This window comes from Paramormyrops kingsleyae, chromosome 7 (genome assembly GCF_048594095.1).
Source record: "Paramormyrops kingsleyae isolate MSU_618 chromosome 7, PKINGS_0.4, whole genome shotgun sequence".
Classification (NCBI taxonomy): Eukaryota; Metazoa; Chordata; class Actinopteri; order Osteoglossiformes; family Mormyridae; genus Paramormyrops; species Paramormyrops kingsleyae.
This window is the reverse complement of record NC_132803.1, coordinates 29,949,150-29,969,982: the sequence shown is the minus strand read 5'-3', so window position 1 is coordinate 29,969,982 and position 20,833 is coordinate 29,949,150. Positions and strand designations below refer to the sequence as shown.

At 43.5% G+C, this 20,833-nt stretch overlaps 2 protein-coding genes across 3 annotated transcripts in view; one reads left to right on the top strand and one right to left on the bottom strand.

Moving 5' to 3' along the window:
* LOC111843448 (gelsolin-like) overlaps positions 1-7,990 on the top strand; it is a 16,750-nt gene extending 8,760 nt beyond the window's left edge. Inside the window, exons 7-17 of one of the 2 annotated variants that reach the window (XM_023811048.2) lie at positions 48-180; positions 658-962; positions 1,352-1,485; positions 1,941-2,031; positions 2,565-2,591; positions 3,757-3,927; positions 4,132-4,306; positions 4,909-5,030; positions 5,712-5,789; positions 5,905-5,965; positions 6,231-7,990. In XM_023811048.2, coding sequence (XP_023666816.2) covers positions 48-180; positions 658-962; positions 1,352-1,485; positions 1,941-2,031; positions 2,565-2,591; positions 3,757-3,927; positions 4,132-4,306; positions 4,909-5,030; positions 5,712-5,789; positions 5,905-5,965; positions 6,231-6,400 — 1,467 coding nt within the window. In that variant the 3' untranslated portion in view covers positions 6,401-7,990. The remainder of the gene's footprint in view (positions 1-47; positions 181-657; positions 963-1,351; positions 1,486-1,940; positions 2,032-2,564; positions 2,592-3,756; positions 3,928-4,131; positions 4,307-4,908; positions 5,031-5,711; positions 5,790-5,904; positions 5,966-6,230) is intronic. The other variant, XM_023811049.2, reaches the window with a different exon arrangement.
* LOC111843449 (stomatin-like) lies at positions 7,805-20,833 on the bottom strand. The gene is made up of 7 exons (XM_023811050.2): positions 20,258-20,833; positions 16,488-16,594; positions 15,106-15,178; positions 11,295-11,377; positions 10,160-10,363; positions 9,767-9,901; positions 7,805-9,022 (listed from the first exon to the last, which is right to left on the bottom strand). Exons 1-7 carry the CDS (start codon positions 20,310-20,312, stop codon positions 8,834-8,836), a joined length of 846 nt encoding a protein of 281 aa, XP_023666818.1. The 5' UTR covers positions 20,313-20,833; the 3' UTR covers positions 7,805-8,833.

Genomic DNA, 20,833 nt, shown 5'->3' with positions numbered 1-20,833 from the left:
ATGGCCAATTACCTCCATTATTGTGTGATTTTCCTTTAACCTGCCAGGTATCTGATGCTACTGGGGAAATGACCATTGCCATGGTTGCATCAGAGAATCCGTTCTCCCAGAGTGTTCTGGAATCCAGTGACTGCTTTATTCTTGATCATGGTTCTGATGGCAAGATATTTGTCTGGAAAGGTCAGTGCACAGTCATAGGAGGACTAAAATTGTTCGTTTATTAGGTGATCAGCAGGGAGTATTGCTTGTTGTTATGTCATACATGGTTACCATGACAAAAAGTATATGCCAGTGGTGATGTATATAAGAAAAACACCCTCAACGATGCCCATTGAAGACACAAATGCCTTTGGGTCTTAAAGTCTGTACCCTGTGATAACTAAGGAGATGGTTGGGAAGTAGAGCAAACAAGCTAGAAGATAGAACAGTCTAGTTCTTCGAATGATTAGACTGATGTCTTTAGCACTCTAAATGCTCCTCAGGGTCCTCAGTACACTGAGGCCTTCAGAGAAAAGCTCCAAGGTTGGTCCTCATCTATCATACATCACTGGCATGAAGTACATACATGAAGGGGTCCTCCTGGACGCCACCTGCTCCAAAATGCCACAAGTGTTTGAGCCGGAAGGCTCTGTTGCTGATGACGATGTCCATGCTCAGGCCAGAACGCCGACATGGAGGAGAGGAAGGCAGCACTGAAGGCTGCCGACGAGTTCATCAAGAAGATGGGCTACTCCAAGCACACCCACGTGCAGGTTCTGCCTGAGAATGGGGAGACGCCCCTGTTCAAGCAGTTCTTCAAGAACTGGCGTGATGTGGACCAGACGGTGGGCCTGGGCGTGGCCTACGTGCCCAACAGCATCGCCAAGATCGAAAAGGTGCCGTTCGACGCTGCCACCTTGCACGAGTCCCACGCCATGGCTGCCCAGCACGGAATGGTGGACGACGGCAGCGGCCAGAAGCAGGTAAGAAAGGTGCCGCTAAGGTGCTTAGCGACCGGCGCGCTAACAAGGGACCAGCAGTGAGAATTCCTTCCATCTTTGTGATGGTCGGTACGTCAGGGTATCAGGCTCAGCTTCTGGCACGCCCTGTCTCTGCCGGATTCCAGTCCCCTGGGGTAGGTGCCCCCATTACCTAATAATCTGTACAGTTCATTATGAATATCACACATAAAAGTGATGGAATACTCTAATTAAACGCTCACCAAGAACAGAGATTGAACCCCTGCAGTATTATAGGATGAGGAGAAATTTGTCGGATTGTAAGAAGATTCTGAAATTTCCACCATAAAGCAATAAAAAAATCCACGCGGCAGTATTTCCCTCTAGTAACCCACTCAATGTGTTTTCCACAGATCTGGCGCATCGAAGGGGGGGACAAGGTGCCCGTGGACCCCTCCAGCTACGGACAGTTCTATGGGGGAGATAGTTACATTATCCTGTACAACTACCAGCATGGAGGCCGCCAAGGACAGATCATCTACATTTGGTAGGGGCTTGACCACACTCACTCCTGGAAGCCGTATGAAAACCAGGACAGCATTTATGTAGGCAGTTATGTAGGCTGGCTATAACGGAGGCATGAATTTAATGGTCACCTTCAGTATTACAAAAGAAAGACTATCAGACCACTGTCTGTCAGTTGTCTGGAGAGTACAGTGTGTTTTAAAATCTCTTTTAAACTTCAAATATTTGTATTCTTCAAATGTCAGACGTACTTTCATCTTGAACAATATATTTATGAGACACATTCAAAGCATGGTTAAAAATCCCTCCCAAGGCATTTTTAGTGCACACACTGTTCAAACTAAAAGTCCTCCAACACGAATCGTAAAACCACACCAGCTGCATGTCTGTTACATTTTCCATTGGAAAACAGTGTAGGAAGAGCACAAGAAATAGGTCATTGTCTTCATGGGGGAAAAATATCTCTGTCTTTCTCAGGCAAGGAATGGACTCTACGCAGGATGAAATTGGAGCGTCTGCTATCCTTGCTGCTCAGCTGGATGATGAGCTTGGTGGGGGACCAGTCCAGGTAATTTATGTGCGGGCTGTTGGGTGGGTGGGGGGGGGGGGGATCTGGCTTGATTTACATTAGCTGAGCACTACTGACGCAATTCAGATATCTTACCTCCATTAAATCTTTAGGTTTAACGGTGAAGACAGCATACTAATCATTTTTGGTATTGAAACAATGCTTGTTGGACAGTTAGAAGCTGCTCCACAAGCCAATCACTGAGACTCCTAGTGTCAGATGTGTAGGGCGATGTTTCCCAACCCGGTCATCAGGGACCCCCCCAGACGATCCACATTTTTGCGCCGGTAGGGAGCTGGGGGTCCCAGAAGACCGGGTTGGGAAGCACTGCTGTAGGGAACCTTTGATGACCGTTCCCATGTTCCAAAGTGCCGCGGTATGAATGTCGAGGTTCTGCTTCAGAGCATCGGTCTTTTCTCTCTCTGTGTCTGGGGTCTTCAGGGACTCTGCTCCCTTTAACTCCTCTGCCTCCAGCCTCAGCTCACTGCTTCCCTGTCCTTCTCCATCTCCCGCTTCCCTGTTCCTTGTCTCAGGTTGCTGGTGCTTCCATTACCACACAGGTATTTTCCCAAACCCCCAGATGAGTCACAGTCTCTCAGGTCTTTATACGCAGCCCCCACCACCCCGGCTCTGCCCACCAATTTTTGTCTTCAGTAGGAAATTCTCCCTCTCCTCCATTTGACAACCTTTTCCAGAAGAATTTTGGCCTTTGCTACATGTGAGCTACGTGCTGCTGTTTACCTAAGGTCATGTGGGGGAGCTGGGTGTGCTTCTCACCAGCCTCTCAGCAGTTACGGATCAGTAGGCCCCTTCTAGACAAGGGAGAGGGGTAACAGGTCAAAAAATTGCTAAATCAGAGAACCAGCCATCTGCTAGGCCAGCAAGACGCATCTGTAGAATTTACGGCCTACATGTCACAGAACAGACTAGAAATGGCTGCCGTTGATTTTGTTCGAGGTAAAAGATTCACTCCACTTGAGCATGTGGAATTTTGGGGGTTCAAAAGAGTAACAGGTATCCCAGCATGCTGTGTATAAAGACTCATAACCATGTGACTCGGGGGGATTCCCCCATCATTTCCTCATTTCATCACTTCCTGCTTGCTTACCTGTTGCTCCACCTCACTGAGCCAGGTTGTTTGCATTAATCATATCTGTTCAGAGTTGGGCATTTTCCCTCTGGTTAAAGATTGGAAAAAGCTTGAGTGCAGATATGTTACAGTATGTTGAGCAAATGTGAATCTTAAGGTAATGCTAAGAAGCATATTTAACTTTTTTGGGAATAGGAGAAAAGATTCTTTTTTTACTTATATGCTAATAACCACTCCTTCCTCTAGGCAGGGAATGTCCAGTTGTAAGATAGCCAGGCATATTGCATGCTGGGAGGAAAAACATGGGGAAACTGGCACTGGCACGACATTCCATTAGATGGCCCTGCTTACTTCTGCCCCCTAGTGGCCCGAACTCAATCCACCACACCTGACTGTCAGCCGGCCTGCTCGAACTCGGGATGGTACACCATGGTGCCTAGAAGAAGGAGCATTCGGAAATAATTCACCTCTGAATGTGTATATAGGCAGTTCACTTGTTTTGCATGAGTTTGCATGAGTTTGAAGAAGAACTTTAAAAGCATTTGTATCACTATTTACTACAAATATAAACAGAAAAACAAGTATGTATGTTTTATGTATGTTGGGCTGATTTGGTCTAATTTGTGTGTTTCAAGGTGCGAGTGGTCCAAGGCAAGGAACCTTCTCACCTCATGAGCCTCTTCGGGGGGAAGCCTATGGTGGTCTACAAGGGGGGCACCTCCAGGGAGGGGGGTCAGACTGCACCCGGCAAAACGCGGCTGTTTCAAGTACGGTCCAACACAGCCGGGTGCACACGTGCCGTGGAGGTGAGTCCGGATCAGCGTGTGGGAAATTGCTGCAGTGGTTAAGGGACGGGACTTGTGGCCAGGATCCAATCTGTATAATACGTGGGATACTGGGAAGGTGTGGTGAAGTTGCATTGCTGCCATGACAACAAAGAAACAAGAAGACCTCATTTTACCATCACTCTGCTTCTTGCAGCTTTTGATCTCCGTTTTTCTCTCTCTAAGGTTGATGCGGTGGCCTCTAACCTTAACTCCAACGACGCCTTCATCCTGGTCACCCCCACGGCTTCCTTCCTGTGGCTGGGGCAGGGCGCCAGCGACGCAGAGAGGAAGGGGGCCCAGCAGCTGTGTGCCATCCTGGGCGTGTCGCCTTCCAAGCTGGCAGAGGGTGGGGAAGCGGGTAAGAGGGGAAGAGGCCTAGTTGGATGAGTAATGGCTTACAAACTTATCCTGATCGGACAGCTGAGAATTTCAGAAATATAATATCAAGCGTGACACACTTGCATTGTTGAGGATTTGGTAAATTGAGCAGTTCTTGGGTTATTGCTTAAGGATGGTTACCAAGACTCTTCAGTGCCAGCATTGTTCTGAATTCGGTGATTTAAAGTAAACTGCAGTCAGGATTTTGAAATAAGAACTCTGAGGCTATGGAGATGTGGATATCCTAAAAGGGTCACATGTCACTTGCTATGAAGTTCATGCTTGTATGTCTCTTGTTTTGCTTGTTTTTTTTTCCAAGATTCAAGATTCTTTAATTGTCACATACATCGTTAAACAAAGTACAACACGTAGTGAATGCTTGTGTTGTAATGTCTGATTTTCACCATCATTATCAAGTTACCCTACAGGCAGTACATGCCACAAACGGGGAAACAAAACGACACAATGATGATGAGCAATGGATAAGCAATGTCTGTGGTCTAGGTCTGTTTCTGAGGAGTGAACTGTTTGGAGCAGGTTTCTATGCTGCTCACCACTTCCTCCGTGTCTCTATGCCAACAGACGACTTCTGGGGAGCCCTCGGAGGCAAGGCGGAGTACCGCACCTCCACCAGGCTAAAGGACAAGATGGACACCCACCCACCCAGACTGTTTGCCTGCTCCAACAAAACTGGACGCTTCATTGTAAGTTAAGCATACCTTCCCTCAATATTGTAAATGCATTATAGTGAAGCAGCCACAAGGGGGCACTGTCTACTTCAGTTTACAAAAAAAAAAATAATATCCCTACTTTTGAGCACAACGCAGTGGTAACATTTCTGCAGTAGACGACAAACTGCTATCCATTATGAATTTAAAAAATAGGTATAACAAAGACTTCACTGTCAGCGATGGTGAGACCTATCAAACGAATTTCACAGATTGCAGATATTTGTGGAATTGAACATTTCTGGTGGTGGAATGGTGGCTCAGTGGAAAGCACTGTAGCCACCCACCACCTACATTTGGGGTGTAAATCCTCCCTCTGCTCTGTATGTGTGTGTGGAGTTTGCATGTTCATTCCATTTCCCCCACATACTCCAAAGACATAGAGTAAGGCTTGCTGATGTCTCTAAGTTGTCTATAGCATGGGTTCCTTGTGATGGACGGGCATCCTGTCCAGGGTCTGACCCCTGCCTTGCACTCTGTGCTGTTTGAGATGCTCTCCCAGACCCCAAGAATGGATATTTCCAGTTTGATCTGCTGCCTTTTATCCAAGCTCCTCCAGGCACTCTGCAGTGCTGTGTTCACATAGTAAGAACTGAGGTTGAGTTGTGCATAGGACCAAAAGACCCAAAACAATGTCATGCACCTCTGGTCCTTTAGATTGAGGAGGTACCGGGAGAGTTGACCCAAGACGACTTGGCCACCGACGACGTCATGATCTTGGACACCTGGGAGCAGGTAAGCAATAGAATGGCTATGTACTTCTACGCAGAAGATCGCAGAATAGATCCAGTGGTTTCCACTAAATATGCTGCAAATGGGATTAAGCTCAGAGTGATGTTTCAACTTTAAGGTCTTTGTCTGGATCGGAAATGAAGCCCAGGAGGAAGAGAAGACTGAAGCAATGACTTCAGGTGAGCCATAAAGAGCAACTAATGAGTAGACAAGGACGTAGACTAACATTGGATGAGAGCAACAGCTAGAAAAATGTAAAATTCATAAACTTTCAACAGCTATGTGACCAACCCTTTTTGGAGGATTGTCAAAGTATCCATTTTGACATTCTCTTGTGACATATGGCAATGTAATCTGGATTATATCTTCTACACCCAGATGCAAACTGGAAGATATCTATTACCATAAATGCATTATGCTGTCCTCTGTGCCTCTAACCCGCAGCTGTCCGTTACATCGAGACGGACCCCGCAAACCGGGATCGTCGGACGCCAGTGGTGAAGATCAAGCAAGGGTCCGAACCGCCTACATTCACCGGCTGGTTCCTCGGCTGGGATTATGATTACTGGACCACCGACCCTCTGGATCGTGCCATGGCTGAGCTAGAGATTTGAACTCAGGGCAGTGTTCCCACGGCGTTTCCTCCCTCTCCCTCGCCTCAAATCCTGTCCGCCTGCTGCCTGGTCTCTGCTGCGACAAGCCTATCAACAAGAAGTGCACAACATGGCAAATCACTCCATTCCAGTCTGTTAAAAAAATCCCCATTAGCAAGCAACCAGTTCACAATAAAAAATGGACACCAAGCAGCTGTGGTTGCAGCCATGAGCAAGTGCCGACACCCTCCCCGAGGAGGAAGCAAAGATGTGAGGGTGACATTGACCAAAGACAGACGTCGGCCTTTGTCTGGCCATTCCTCTTCCAGCCAACGTCTTCCATAGAGCCCTCCTCTGATGCAAAAACTCACTTCCTCAAAGTAGGCGATTCACTTCGGTTAGCCTTGTGCTATCAGGAATTTTGAACTTAACGCTAGACTGACAGGGTTGCCAACTCTCATGCATCTGGCATGACACGCTCTCAGGCTCATGCAAGAAATCTTACGGCAAATCTCTATTACTCCATCACAAACCTAAAATAGCTACATCAAAAACATTGGGGTAGTTTGCAAACCTTGCAGACTATTTACAAGGTAGTAAAACTCTTACATACGTGTAAATGCGTGTGCATGTGTGTACAGACTAGTCTCAAATTGAAAATTTCACTCCAGCCAGCTGCCCAAAGTTGGCAACCCTGAACGAACATGTTTACAATCGTGCAGCCCGATAGTATAACCAAGGATTAGTTATTTTTGTGCTATTTTTACGAATACAAGTGACATTTTTCTATTCTGTCAATGTCAGTTATTAACAACATTTAGGTTTAAATATGGAACCCCAACTCATCTGAGTCGTGTGTCAAGTGCATACATCTCCCTTAGGTAACACACAAAGGCAATAGCTCCTGCATGGCTTCCTGTAACGCTTTTGTATTTTTCGCTCTGAATTTCAAGAGAATAAACGCTCACTATCAGTAAACAGCTAAAGGTTAGGATGTGAACCTCGTCTTTGCGTTTAAACCTAGTTTCCGTTATAATGAAATTGCTCAGAGGGCTGTAAAGTGGGCTATATATTGTCTGTATTCATGACAGCAGTGTCATGATGGTGCTTCTTACCCCATTAAATCGGCACCAAACGCACCTTTTAAATCACGATCGTTACCCGCCGATTCTCGACAGCTGGTGGGCGAGAAAACGTATGCAATTCAGAGTGTGGACGGGCTACAACGTGACACCTGGTCAGTCCGCTGAGGTGGATAAATTAGTTTTGGCATCCTAATTAAAACACAGTGAACAATTATCACATCAATAGATGAAGGGGAAATTAATGCGTTTAACTGTAAATTCAAAGTCAGAGGCAAAAACCCAGCACTTTTATTTATGAGAAAAATAACCAGATTATCAGGCAAGGAAAAGGACAATGATGTCAAAAGACCGATCCGAGCTTTATTTTGTCATTTTCATGTAGACGTACAGAGCGACTTAACGGGACTCCTGAATGATCCATCTTCTCATTTTCAGGCAATTATACGTCTTTGCGGGACGATATCAGCTCGTTTGCATAAAAGTTTTCACCATTTTTGGACATTACAAATAAAGGTTCTAAGCACCATATTGTAGTCACATATTTGTCTTCCTTTTCATTATTTCAAATTTATTGGACATTCCATTTTTAGCCAAAGCCAATTCGATTAAAAAAACATTACAAAAAGATTTAAAAGTGAATGTAAAATAAAACAACGAATACATAGACTGCTACAAAAAGCTAATTTTTGAATAATATATTTAGGCTAAATATACAGTAAGCTACGGTCAATTTTGGAAAATGCCACTTCTTAAAGACTGAAAGATAATTATAGATATGAAATGATATTTCATAAATTAAAGCGCCCATGACGTACAGTGCCATTTCACAGGACATGTACTGCATAAAAGCAAATATAAATGAAAATGCAAAAAGATTAGTTATTAATAGCAATGAATAATATCTATGGAAAAACTCTTAATATAATAGTCCTAAAGATCTAGAATTGTGACACATGTGAGGGATTTAAATAAATGCCACTTCTTAAAGACTGAAAGATAATTATAGATATGAAATGATATTTCATAAATTAAAGCGCCCATGACGTACAGTGCCATTTCACAGGACATGTACTGCATAAAAGCAAATATAAATGAAAATGCAAAAAAATTAGTTATTAATAGCAATGAATAATATCTATGGAAAAACTCTTAATATAATAGTCCTAAAGATCTAGAATTGTGACACATGTGAGGGATTTAAATAAATCGCGGGAGACTGAAACGGTTATCAGGAGCAAAGTCAAGGTAATAGAAAATTAAGATCCTATTCACATTTTCAAATATTCCAACAGGCATTTATAAAGACTACCCTCGCAATCATGAAGTTTGAAAGGACCCCCACCCCCACCCTTACAAACAAGCTCCCGCCCTAACTTTTAATAAAACCCTGCATCAGTTCGAGGGGCAGGGGGAAGATGATGGTGGAGTTATTCTCGGCGGCGATGGTGTTCAGCGTCTGCAGGTAACGTAGCTGTAGCGCCGAGGGCGACTCCGCGATGACCAGGGAGGCCTCCTTCAGAGCCCGGGAGGCGTTCATCTCCCCCTCCGCCGCGATCACCTGCAGAGCGTAGCGGGAAGGGATACACGGGCAAAGACATGGGGAGGGACGGGGGAATTAGCGTACTGAGCCTCAGAATATGCAGAAGTGTTTTTCGGTAATTCCGAACTACAAAGTCACACAGGGTGTGTGATAATGGTATATCCTGTATATGTAAGCCATAGGAAACCACTGACTATTTAAGGAGACATCAGAACGGGGGTCATGCCTTTAAGCCTTATTCTGGGGGCACCAAAGGATTAACCGTGTTTTCAATACTGGGAGGGAGGGACAGGGACAGATCCATTAAGTGACAGAGTCAAATCCGCCCTTTGTCATTATTCAAAACTGAAATCATCACAGCTGGAATCGTCGGCTAAGTTTTTATCCCCTCGATCAGTAGGTTAGATGTTAACTGAATTGTCCTGACAAATTTATTCATATTTTAAAAGCAAAATCTTGGAAATTGGATATTGGGTGGGACATAGGCCACTGTTTTGAATAATGGGTGGGATGTGTCCTACCTGCCCCCTCAAGAGTAATGCCTATGGGGGGGCTTAATAAAATAAAGACAAAGGTCTCTTTAAAGAGGGGACAAAAGAAATCAAATTACAGGCACCTCCGGGTTCTATGCCCTTGTTGGGACCTGATTTTTGTCTATAAACACCAGGCATGTTTCCTTGCAATCCAATGAATGGCTTCAGTAAAGTGGAGTAAAAACCACAAACACTGTGTGTAGAGAATGGGAGGGGGGAAGGACCCCACCTTGGCCCGTGCCTCCCGCGTTGCCTCCGCCTCTGCTGCCATGGCTCTCTGCATCTGCAGGGGCAGCTCGACTTTCTTGATGTCCACCCGCTCTACCTTGATGCCCCAGGCGTCTGTGGCTTCATCCAGGGCAGACTACGGCAAGGCAGAGAATGGGGCAGTGTGTCCCATTACCACTGACACCAAGTCCCCTTTGCACAGAGCTCTCAGCATCCCTCACTCAGCTAACAGTGAGGTGTATTTCAGTGATGGATTGGTTAGCCTGTTGCTTTTGATCCTTCGTGACCTTAGAGTATTTTGGAAGTCAAGATATAATTGTCAGGAAAACAACTACAACCATGAAATGCTCTACAGGAAGTTCTGAATCTACCTTCTGATGCCCATGCTCTATACCTGCATGCTGTGAGTGATCTCCTCCCGGTCAGACAGAATCTCTGCCAGGTTCTTGGTGCCCAGGACATTGCGCAGGGTGGTCTGAGCCAGCAAGCGGGTGGCAGCATTAAAGTTGGAGACTTGAGCCACTGCCTGGGAGGGGTTCTTGACCCGGTAGTACACCACCCCGTCTACGCTCACCGTCACCGAGTCCTTCGTCAACACCTGGTGGTTGGAGGGGGGCACAGGGTGGAATTGCTTAGCGAGTGAGAGAACAGAGGTCGAAGGTCACACCAGGAGGAACACACGGTCATCACGGTGAGCTTGGGCAGCTGCATCATTGCATCATAACCTCAAAGGCTTTAATCAGGGCTGGCCAACTCTCAGCCCGAAGGAAGCTTCCCAAATAAGGAATTAGACCAAGGGACATGGTCTGAGTTCAACATGGCACACTTGGGTTTAAGCAGATAATTGTATCAAAATTAATCCCTTTGTAAAAGTCGATATGTTTAAAAACTGGGTTTTGAAAAGGTCATTATAATAGTTTTGCAATGGATGTCCGCTGTGAAGAACGTGACCGTTACCCTTGAAAAACAATGGGATGCATCTACCCAAAGTGGTTAATCTATGTGCCTCGTAATGGCCAGACAACCCAGGTCTTATGCATCGGCATGCCCAGGTCTAAGTCTCAAGAGCCGCAGTCCTGTGGATTTCAGGATACCCATTTTAATTAGCGGCACTTAGTGAAACTCCAGGTGAGGTGATTCACCATTCAAATCCAATCTAATGTATATTATTAAATAACTGAATTTTGATAAAGGCTGATATGAATTGGACTGAAAATCCACACGGTCAAAGTCTCTGAAGGTCCAGGGCTAGACACCCACGGTGAAAATTAATTGAAATGTTTCTTCAGTTTGGTTATTCATCACTTTGATAAGCCATGAAGGTGAAAAATCACACCATGATGTTCAGCGTTTGATGAAGTTGTCTGTGGGCCTTGCTGTCAAGTGTTTGTAAGCGTGTCAGTTTATGTCACTTTACCGCTGCCAGCTGTCCAGGAACCGTGACTGAGTTTGGGGGGGGGAAGCTACCTATAATGTCACAGAGGGGCCCCAGAGGCTGATGGGAATCTGCTGAGTGTGGCGAGCCGTACCTCCTGAGGAGGGATGTCGAAGCTGACAGTGCGTAGGTCCACTCTGATGAAGTTATCAATGCAGGGCAGGATGAAATACAGACCTGAGGATATGCATACAAGCAAACACACATTTTATTGAGTCGTTCATTTAACAGGCAGGATACTATTGCTTCATGCTAAACAAAAAAAGGCAATGATAGAATGCTACCACACAGCTCAGCCCTACTTTCCCCTGCGCATAACAGGATCTCACCACCTCTTACTCAAACAGGAGGCAGCAAGATCTACTGATAAAGGACTCGCTCACAATATGAGGGTGCAGACCTTCATTCCTGTGGTCCTGAGCAACACACTAAGGCTCCATTCACATTATCAAGCTGAAGTGGCTCAAATGTATTTTTTTGGAATTTGTGTGGTTTTTTTGCTTTGCATTAATGCTTTGCATTGAGTGTTTTCAGTTGGTGGTGATGCAGATGACTCAGGCAGAAACGTATTAATGTGCACGTGTGCCGTTTCAAAGGACAGATGCACTCACAATATAGTTAGATACAGGTCACTTGTAATTATGAGTGTGGACCATCAAGATGGGTAAATCTGGTCTTAGCAAAAAAATCAAAATTGAACAAAGAGACTTGTAATGTGAAGGTAGCCTAAGGCCAACATTTTATTAAAAGTTAAGATTTAACACCTGAGTTAAAAAAACTCATTATAACAGTGACTGTTTTAGACTGGACCTCCGCTGAGATCACTGAAAAGAGAGGCGACGTGTCTACCTGAAACTCAATACATATGCTCAGTAATGTCCACAAAACCCCAATTTCATGATGAGAAATACTGTTATGTGCCATGCCCTCTGCAGGCAGTGCAGGTACACAGCATCATAGGGGCTGAGCTGGGTGTGTCTGAGGTGGCCTGTCACAGATAAGTCTCTATGAATCGCAGACCATGCCGACTCCATCCTGCTGCATCCCCAGTCTAAAAACACCAAGCCTGTAAAAACAAGCGTGGGCCACAATGTGTGGACACCCCAGGAAGTACGATGATGAAACAAGGCCCCTCTCCAGATTGAATTGAATTGAATTGAAAGAAAAAATAGTTTCCTCATGCTCGCGATGAAAATCCTTCCTTTAACTTACCTCCGCCCAGTCATTTCCCAACAAGATTTGACTCTCTCTGATATAACATATCTGCAAATGTAGCAGGCCATTCATTTCTCTGTACAGGAAACCAAAGATTATCCAGCCTACTTTTTAAAATAAGTCATTTCCCTCTGCTTATATACATATGATCTGGGGATCCACAGATATTGTAGAGCAGTAGACACAGGTTACCTTCAAATACTATTCGTTCCATTTGCTTGAGTTGAACTAGTCCCTTATTATGGTATTTATTGTGTAACAGTATTTGTATGGTCAGATTTTTAATGCATTCACAAAAGTGCTTTTCTTACATGTAAAGTAATCGTATGCAATTGCTGTAATTATTACAATCTATAATTATAAATGAACAAATAAAGCTGGCTATTATTTCACATGGATCTGGGTTAACCTTCCCAGTAATATGAAGAGAGGAAATACCTGTGGTTTCAGTCCGTGACACTAGTCATTTACAGAGTTTTAATATTTCATTATTTTTCTTGTGAAACAAATGCTAGCTAACTAGTTAGCAGTCAGATACCATTCACTACTTAAATGTTTTTAATATGAATTTACTGAAAATTTGCTTCCTGCTGCCTTGAAGGGTGGTACTGCGGAGGTGCACTCAACATAATCTTGCCAAGGGTGCCAGAACACCCTGGTCCGGCCTGTAAGGCCACAGGCTTTGCAGGCCCGGCCGGTCTGACCTCTGACAGGCCTGCAGTGTTCCACCCAGTGTCCTAAGGCAAAGGTCCACCGGCTCCGAGAAGACTGGACCCAAATCACCACATCACCACATCAAAAGGGACGCCTCACCCCCACTGGGCCAAACCCTGAAGCCAAATTCCAGTGACAAGGCCCGACTGCCTCAAGACACAGATGCATCCTACACTTGCTAACTCACACCAACACAAGAGGTATTACCTCAAACTAACATTAGGGACACATACACCCATGTTTGGTCTCGTTTAATGGTCACAGTAAGACGGGCACAATACTCTCAACCTTAAATCAGTATGTTCTTACATTAGAGAAATATAGAATGTACCCACCAAAGTGGAGGATCTTATCACATAGTGGAACAAAGGAATTCATACATTCCTCCTAAAGCAATTCGATTGGCTGAGAGTCTGAGAATTGATAAGGTCAGCAGTTCTCCAGGACACACACAGAAGATAAAAACAGTCCCTAAAATAATCAATTACAATATTTGGTCAGGAGATATGAGTTCAGCAATAGAAGGCACAGCCCAGGAGTAATCTGAATAACAGAAATGTCATGACTAAAACATCATAAAAGGTCTTTAATTAAACTGGAGTCAGATATAATGTGGTTTTACCTAAAAGGGTAAGTAACTTTGTAGGAGCGCTCGAAAGGACCTACACGCATTCCAACCCTTGGGCTGTCCAATTGGATTCCACCATTGGGCCAGTAGACAGTTCTCTACAGGCCCTGTTCTCAGTAATTTCTGTGCTTAACCTGTTGATTTTGCGGAACAGTTCATGCACCTTAGGAAAGTATTTTCTGAGAAATTCCTGTAAAATTCCCAGCTTCTCCCTTAAATATTTAAAGTTATTTAAACCATATTAAATTCCAGAATCCTCCACAGATATATCTAGTCTCAAAAACACTGACCTCCTCTATGTTCTTATCTGGTGAATTGTCATCTATTGAATGATGTTTTCCACAATCACCACCCTCTCCAAATGCCTAGCTTCCTTACCATTGACAAAACAATGGTCTATTCAATGAAGACCCCTCCCAGCTGCACACACAGCTTCCACCAGCCACTTCCTAACAAGACAGACAATATATTGTAATACTCCTGGGATTTACAGATGTTGCCATTTTGGACTATGGAATGTTTGATGGTGTGATGTAAAGGTATGGATATCAACACATGGATGAGTTGAGCATACTGTTGGTTTCCTTCATAACATTAGACCCTTATTGGAAGCCAGCATCAAGTCCCATGTTATTGTTGGATGTTTTTTTTCCACAATTTATTCAATTTAAAAATGCATTTTTTGATAAATCAGTATATTTAGAGCAAGTACATACAAGCACTCCAGCTATGACAATCTGTATTTAATTATGAATGCACAAATAAAACCGGCTATTATGCCACATGTGCTAGGAAGACCACACCCACTTTTCTTTAACTGGCTATCCTGGGATTGGCCCCGCCCTCCTTTCATGAGCACATGATCGTCACTGATTCCAGAACTACATCGCTGTCCACAAAAAGCCACTTTGATGCAAGACAATCAAGTAAATCAAACTGTTTTTTTTTTCATTGAGTGGAAAACACCTTTAATATCACACTCTGTAAATACGCATATTAGGTGTGCGTCAAAAAGCTGACGATTAGCTCTGATGAAAGCAAAGAGTCGTTACTGAGCAATGACAGGCTGAGCTCACTAGATGACCCATGTGCTTTTTCTTGGACTCACTGCACAACAGTGGTAACTGAAACCCAGACCCCAACTGTAAGATAAAGTAAGGATTGACCAGAGCGGCTAATGCCCCCCCTCCCCCACACCCCACCCCACCCCATAACTAACAGTAATCTGACACTACTGTGCCTCGGCGCAGTCAGGAATGGCCCCTCACTTCCTGTCCACAGCTTGTCTGTTTCCTGTCAGGGAGGAAATAATATGGCATGTGTGCAGGGTGGTGAGCACTCTACTGACCTGGTCCTCTGGGTCCGCCACCAACGAGCCGGCCCAGACGGAAGATGATGGCACGCTCGTACTCGTTCACAATCTGTGGAACGCAAGGAAAGCGCTTGGTTCCTATGAAACAGACTCTCCACACGGATGGAAAACCAACAAGCAAAAGTGCACTTTAGTGTACTGCTTCTGTTGCCTGGTGTAAAGCAAGTCTGTAAGGAGCCAAGCATCCAGCAGAATAAACTGCTCATTCATAAGTGAGATTTTGCATGATAGCTAATGCTAACATTGTAGCAAATACAAACACAGGGCTATATGCAAGCGCTCGTGAGGCATTCCGGGACATGCAGATACTGCTGGCGCTACAGTATTATAGCGTATTTGAATTATACATAGTTCAGTAATTTAATATGTACTGCGCTGTAAACAGCTGTATTGTATTTTGAAAGAGTCAATAAAATTCTGTGAATAGCAACGCTGTCCGTTTTATTACCTTACTCTCATGTAATAAATGTACAAATGTCATTTAGATGGTAATCTGCCTGAGACATAAAGAAAAAGGGAAAAAAATGGTTATAATGTTCATCTGCTTATAATGATCAATTTCAACCAGACAGACGTGATCACTATAAGCGGATTGCACTGTAGTTGGTGCATTTTCATTATATTTCGACTGGATGTTTTTATAAGAGGTGGCATGGTGGTGCACACTTCCAGGGCTGGGCTCCCTCAGTCTTGTATTGTGTTTGGTTACTTATGGTTAAGGTTAGGGCTGGGTAAGGGTTAAGGTCGTCATAGCTGGGATTAGGGTTCTCATAATGAAATTTTATATGTAGATATGAATACAAACGTGTGTGTGTGTGCGTGCGCGCATGTTTATGAATGAAGGTTCTCTCCATGGTGTGCAGGTTAACGTCCCACTTTCCAAAGACATAGTGGTGTTTGTAAACAGCTTGCAGTGTGTGATTGTGCAGATCTGTGCCCTGTGATGGACTGGCATCCCACCCAGGATGTACCCCAACCTTCAGCCTTGTGCTGCCTTGAATAAACTCCAGGAGACCCTGACCAGGATGGGTAATTGGAAGATGGATGGACATTGTTATGGGTGGATGGATTGCGCACTGTGGAGACTGGGTTGGGTATCTGCCCAGGATTTGACGCGTGATTGTGGGAAGGGGAGGATATGGGGAGGGGGCAGTGATGACCTAATGATTAGGGGTGCGCACTTGTAATTGAAAGATTGCTGAGCAAGGTACCGCCCCCAAGCACTGCTCCCCAGGCGCTGAATTAGCTGCCCCCTGCTATGCCACAATGTCACATAGGGGATGCAGAGGACACATTTCATTGCTGTACATTATGGTGTGTCAACAATAACTTTTCACTTCACTTATGGTTCTCTGTACCTTGACGCACATCCATACAGAAACAGGCAGGGTGATTATAGTCAGCAGGGCGGAGAAGATGACCATTAGGATGCTGCACCCGGCGCCGTTGACTGAGCTCTCCGACACTGTAAAACAGAGAGCCAGGGTTAGCCCTGTGCCCATTACGCAGGGCTCCTTCGCAGACCTGGGTTACTCCAACACTGTCAGAAAAAAAGGTTCATCACTGGTAAAGTTTTGTTCCCCAAAGAACAAACAACATTAATGGTACAAAATGTTTGAGTCCATTTCTATACCTTAAAGGGTACACCCTCAAAGGCACCAATTGGTCCTTTTTTTCTGACAGTATAGGATACCTGACACAATCACAGACAGTATATATACCAGCAGCACACACCAGCCCACAGCACAGGCCCAGTGCTGAACTAGCTATTATAAATAAGAAGTTTCACGTATTTCTTTTTTTATAGTTCAAATGCACTGTGATAATTAACCAAAACATAATTGTTATGGTTTTTTTTAAACTAATCTTTGTCTTTATACAGCCAATGTAACTTCGTGAAGAACCTGTCTGTCTGTGCATGACTAAAGTACATAAATAGCAAAATTAATCTTAAAGAATAATTTTATTACATTGCAAATACATTTAATAACACACACGTATATATATATATATATATATATATATATATATATATACATATATATATATATAATCGTCCCAGCCCTAATATATATATATATATATATATATATAGTGGTACCTCGGTTCTCGAACTTAATCCGTTCCGGACTCCGGTTCGAATCCTAAAAAGTTCGAGTTCTGATCGAATTTTTCCCATAAGAAATAATGGAAAACCAATTAATTGGTTCCTGCCCCCCCAAAATTACACCTAAATATGTTTTTATTTTTTAATTTTTTAAGCATTTAAACACAAAATGAACAGGATAAAACAAGAGCATTTTCTTCTTAATGGCTTCCAAAACGATAAAGATCTTTGGGTCATTGGGTGTGTCACTACCGAAAATGTTACACCTACCGAAAATGTAACTTCCGCTACTACGCATGCGCACATTCATCACGCATGCGTCCACGAAACCACATTTTCTGGCACTTCTTTATTACGCATGCGTAATGTACACTTCCACAGGCCCGATACTGCGCATGTATTCACATTTTGCGGCAGACCGTGATTGCGTGATTCAGGGCTTGGACATCGTGTATCATCATTCATTGGTCACGTACTGTGAAATGGGTCATTGATGTTTATATTTGTAGTTCAGCCGTCACTTTAGTGTGGTATTTAAACCATATTGCTTTGCCGATTGTAATATTTGCATCTGTGTGCGCGTTGTTTGTAGTGCCTGACAGTAATCTTACATAAGGTTTTTCCCAAGGGTATTGCTGAATAGATGCCTTTTCTTTAGAAAACGTAATAAAATTGGGGTGTATATCAATCTTGTGTACCCATATTGCTTATCAAGGGGCTGTGATATATGTACAGCATTTTCTAAAAAAAAAAAGTCACACCAAAATAATAGTTAAGAACTTTTATTTGCACAACATAAACAATGTTTATGTTGTGCGGTTTGGCCCAAGAAAAAACAATCCGTCGTCTGTCAGAAACAAATATAATTAGCTTTATTTAGCACCACAAGACACTGCCATAACTGACACGAGTGTGTGGTAATTACACTGATACAATTAAGAAATGAAATGACTAAGGAGAAAAAAAGCAGACTTAGTTTAAGTAACTTCACAGCACATCGAACTGGGAGTAGTACATAATGGTAACATTAAAGTAATGTCACCTTTGACTGTAAAATTGATGGCCATACCCTGTATTTTACGTTGCTCCTTCTGAAGCACGTTGGGCATTAAAGGCCTATGCGGAATAAAATCTTTTAAAGTCGAAGGACTCCATCATTATCCGGTTAAATCTTGTCTTTCTTCTCGCTGTCGACATTCTTATCAAAAATCAACAGACGATGAAATGTGACGCGATGCCGTAAAAATAGAACGCCTCCTTCCAGAAGTCGCTAGCGTGCGCATGCGTAGTAGCGGAAGTTACATTTTCGGTAGGTGTAACATTTTCGGTAGTGACAGGGTGCCTTCGACTTGCTTACAGCTGGCTTAAAGCAACGCATTCTGATCCTGACGCAATGCATTACGGTTAGATGCATTGCGACCTCTCACCTGGCTGCACAAACTGGAACCGCCTCCGTGACGACACACCTTTGCCCTTATTGGCTGAAGAGTTTAGTTACACGCATGAGGTTTGTATCCCAGGCAGTTCCGATGCGTAATCTGCTATTACTCCCGAATATCACGTAAAGCAGTGAGAACTGGTTTTCAGTTAATTTACCTGGTAAAATAAAGTTTAAATAAATGACATAAATGCTCTAATAGTACACGTAAGTTAGTGGTTTATTTATTGTTAGTTACTGTAATGTTGCGCTGCTTTATGTGGTTAATCGTTCAGTCTGTGAAGAAGGCATTCAAGTAAGAATTGTATTGTAGTATGACTCATTTCCTGGCGCGTACAATTTATATTAGGTCGGCGTTCATGGTTCGACTTCTGATATTCAGATCGAGTTCTAGGTCAAACTGGTTTGTTCGACTTTCAAGAAATTCGAGTTCAAGTGAGTTCGAGAACCGAGGTACCACTGTATATATATGTATATTAGGGCTGGGATGATTATTCGACGTAATCGACGATGTCGATTATAAAAATGCGTCGATGTGGAATTTTACTATGTAAATGTTTTGTAACTGCAACGCACTAAGTGATAAGCTAAACGTACTGTAAGGAAAAGTACTTTATCCCCTCGGGAGCAAGTTAACGCTGTCCTTTTAGGAATCGCGCAATAAAACAGTCTGCTAATAACTGAACTTTACTGTCCACCTGATGATCTCTTCGATCACCACTGGAGAGCTACGATATTTTATTTATTGGACCTGCTGCATGGTTTTCATTTACAATACAAAGTTATTCCGCTAATAAGCTGGCTAGTTGTTTCACTGCTGGCACCGTTAAAACTATGTCAATTATAGACTGAATTCCGATATAGTTTTGTCTAATATCGCTGGTGCCAGCAGCTAGTGCCACACTATTTTGTAAGGCATGCACTGACCAATCATGTAGCAGTTCTTTCATAAATATTAATGAGACATCTCCTACCACCCTGCAAAAAGGACATTAACCGTCCGCCCCGCCCCCCGCGCACGAGGCAACATGACTGCATGACCAGAATAGCTCCGGAGCCTCTGGAGAAACACGGGGCGAAAAAGCTTCGCACGCGGTCTTCCAAAGTTTGGAATACTCCAGTCATGACACATTTTCTGCACCTCTACTGTAGCTGACGTTAATGACGCTGTTTCAGTCATTTTATATTTTCTGTTTACTTATTCTGTCATGTAAGAATGAGACAAATTATCGTTTACGACTACTCTTACACACTGTAGCCTAAATCGTTCCTTGCTCACTGAAGTAAGCTTAACTATAAGCTACCTTTGGTAGTGTTTGTTAAAAAAACATGTTTCTCTAGTTATGAAATCATTCCATGTTTTAGCATCTGTTTCAACATTAAAGTCACACACATACACACACGGGCGTGGACCACTTTAGTGAAATTCAATTAAATGTGCGAAGACATCCGCGATTAGGCGGTACCTTGAAGAAGTTCTGCAAGTATGAATAACTAACCCGGTAACAACCCACGTTAATAACTGAATAATATTTCAGTAAAATGGAATATTGCAAAGGATTATACGGTAAATGTTACATTACCTGGTTCAGTGACCTTTACTGTCCTCAGTGCTTGGCTTTCGTTACCATCATCCATAACTGCAGCGGTCCTGTCCGTGTTTGCTATGAATCAGTACTTATCGTGTATCAATAAGAAGCAGATGAGTTTCAGATCACGTATCCCACGTTCAAACACAACTTAAGTTGTGTTACGCTTTAGGAAAAGTACCAAGAATGGATCGCTTGAAATAAGACTTTTTAGTGAACAACTACCGGAAACCACTTTATAAGGAGAGAGGCGAATTTGGGGGACAAAGGGGGGCGGCCCTTCATATCCATGTAGGCTTATCATGTTTGCATATCGACTACAGCCAGCCATGAAGTTTAATGTGCATCAGCAACGCGTAATTCAAAGGGCGATCAAGTACGAATTTTAAAGCGTGAACTCTACCGACCTTTGCCATAACTATTGAGTGGAGGCTCATATGGAGCCTATCCCGGGAAGCACACAGTGCCGAGGAAATGTGAACAAATTCAGGATGCATCATAGGCTAAATAAATATGGTCCTAAATAAATATATTAGTTACAAGAATATTAGCTAGCGATTGAATTATCCA

What these genes read in the sequence shown, in the direction of transcription:
- LOC111843449 (XM_023811050.2), bottom strand. Translation starts at nt 20,312, where the DNA reads ATGGATGATGGTAACGAAAGCCAAGCACTGAGGACAGTAAAGGTCACT. An exon ending in AGTAAAGGTCACTGAACCAG is followed by an intron (nt 16,595 to 20,257) that starts GTAATGTAACAT and finishes TCTGTTTTACAG; the next exon opens with TGTCGGAGAGCTCAGTCAAC. An exon ending in CTGTATGGATGTGCGTCAAG is followed by an intron (nt 15,179 to 16,487) that starts GTACAGAGAACC and finishes TGCGTTCCACAG; the next exon opens with ATTGTGAACGAGTACGAGCG.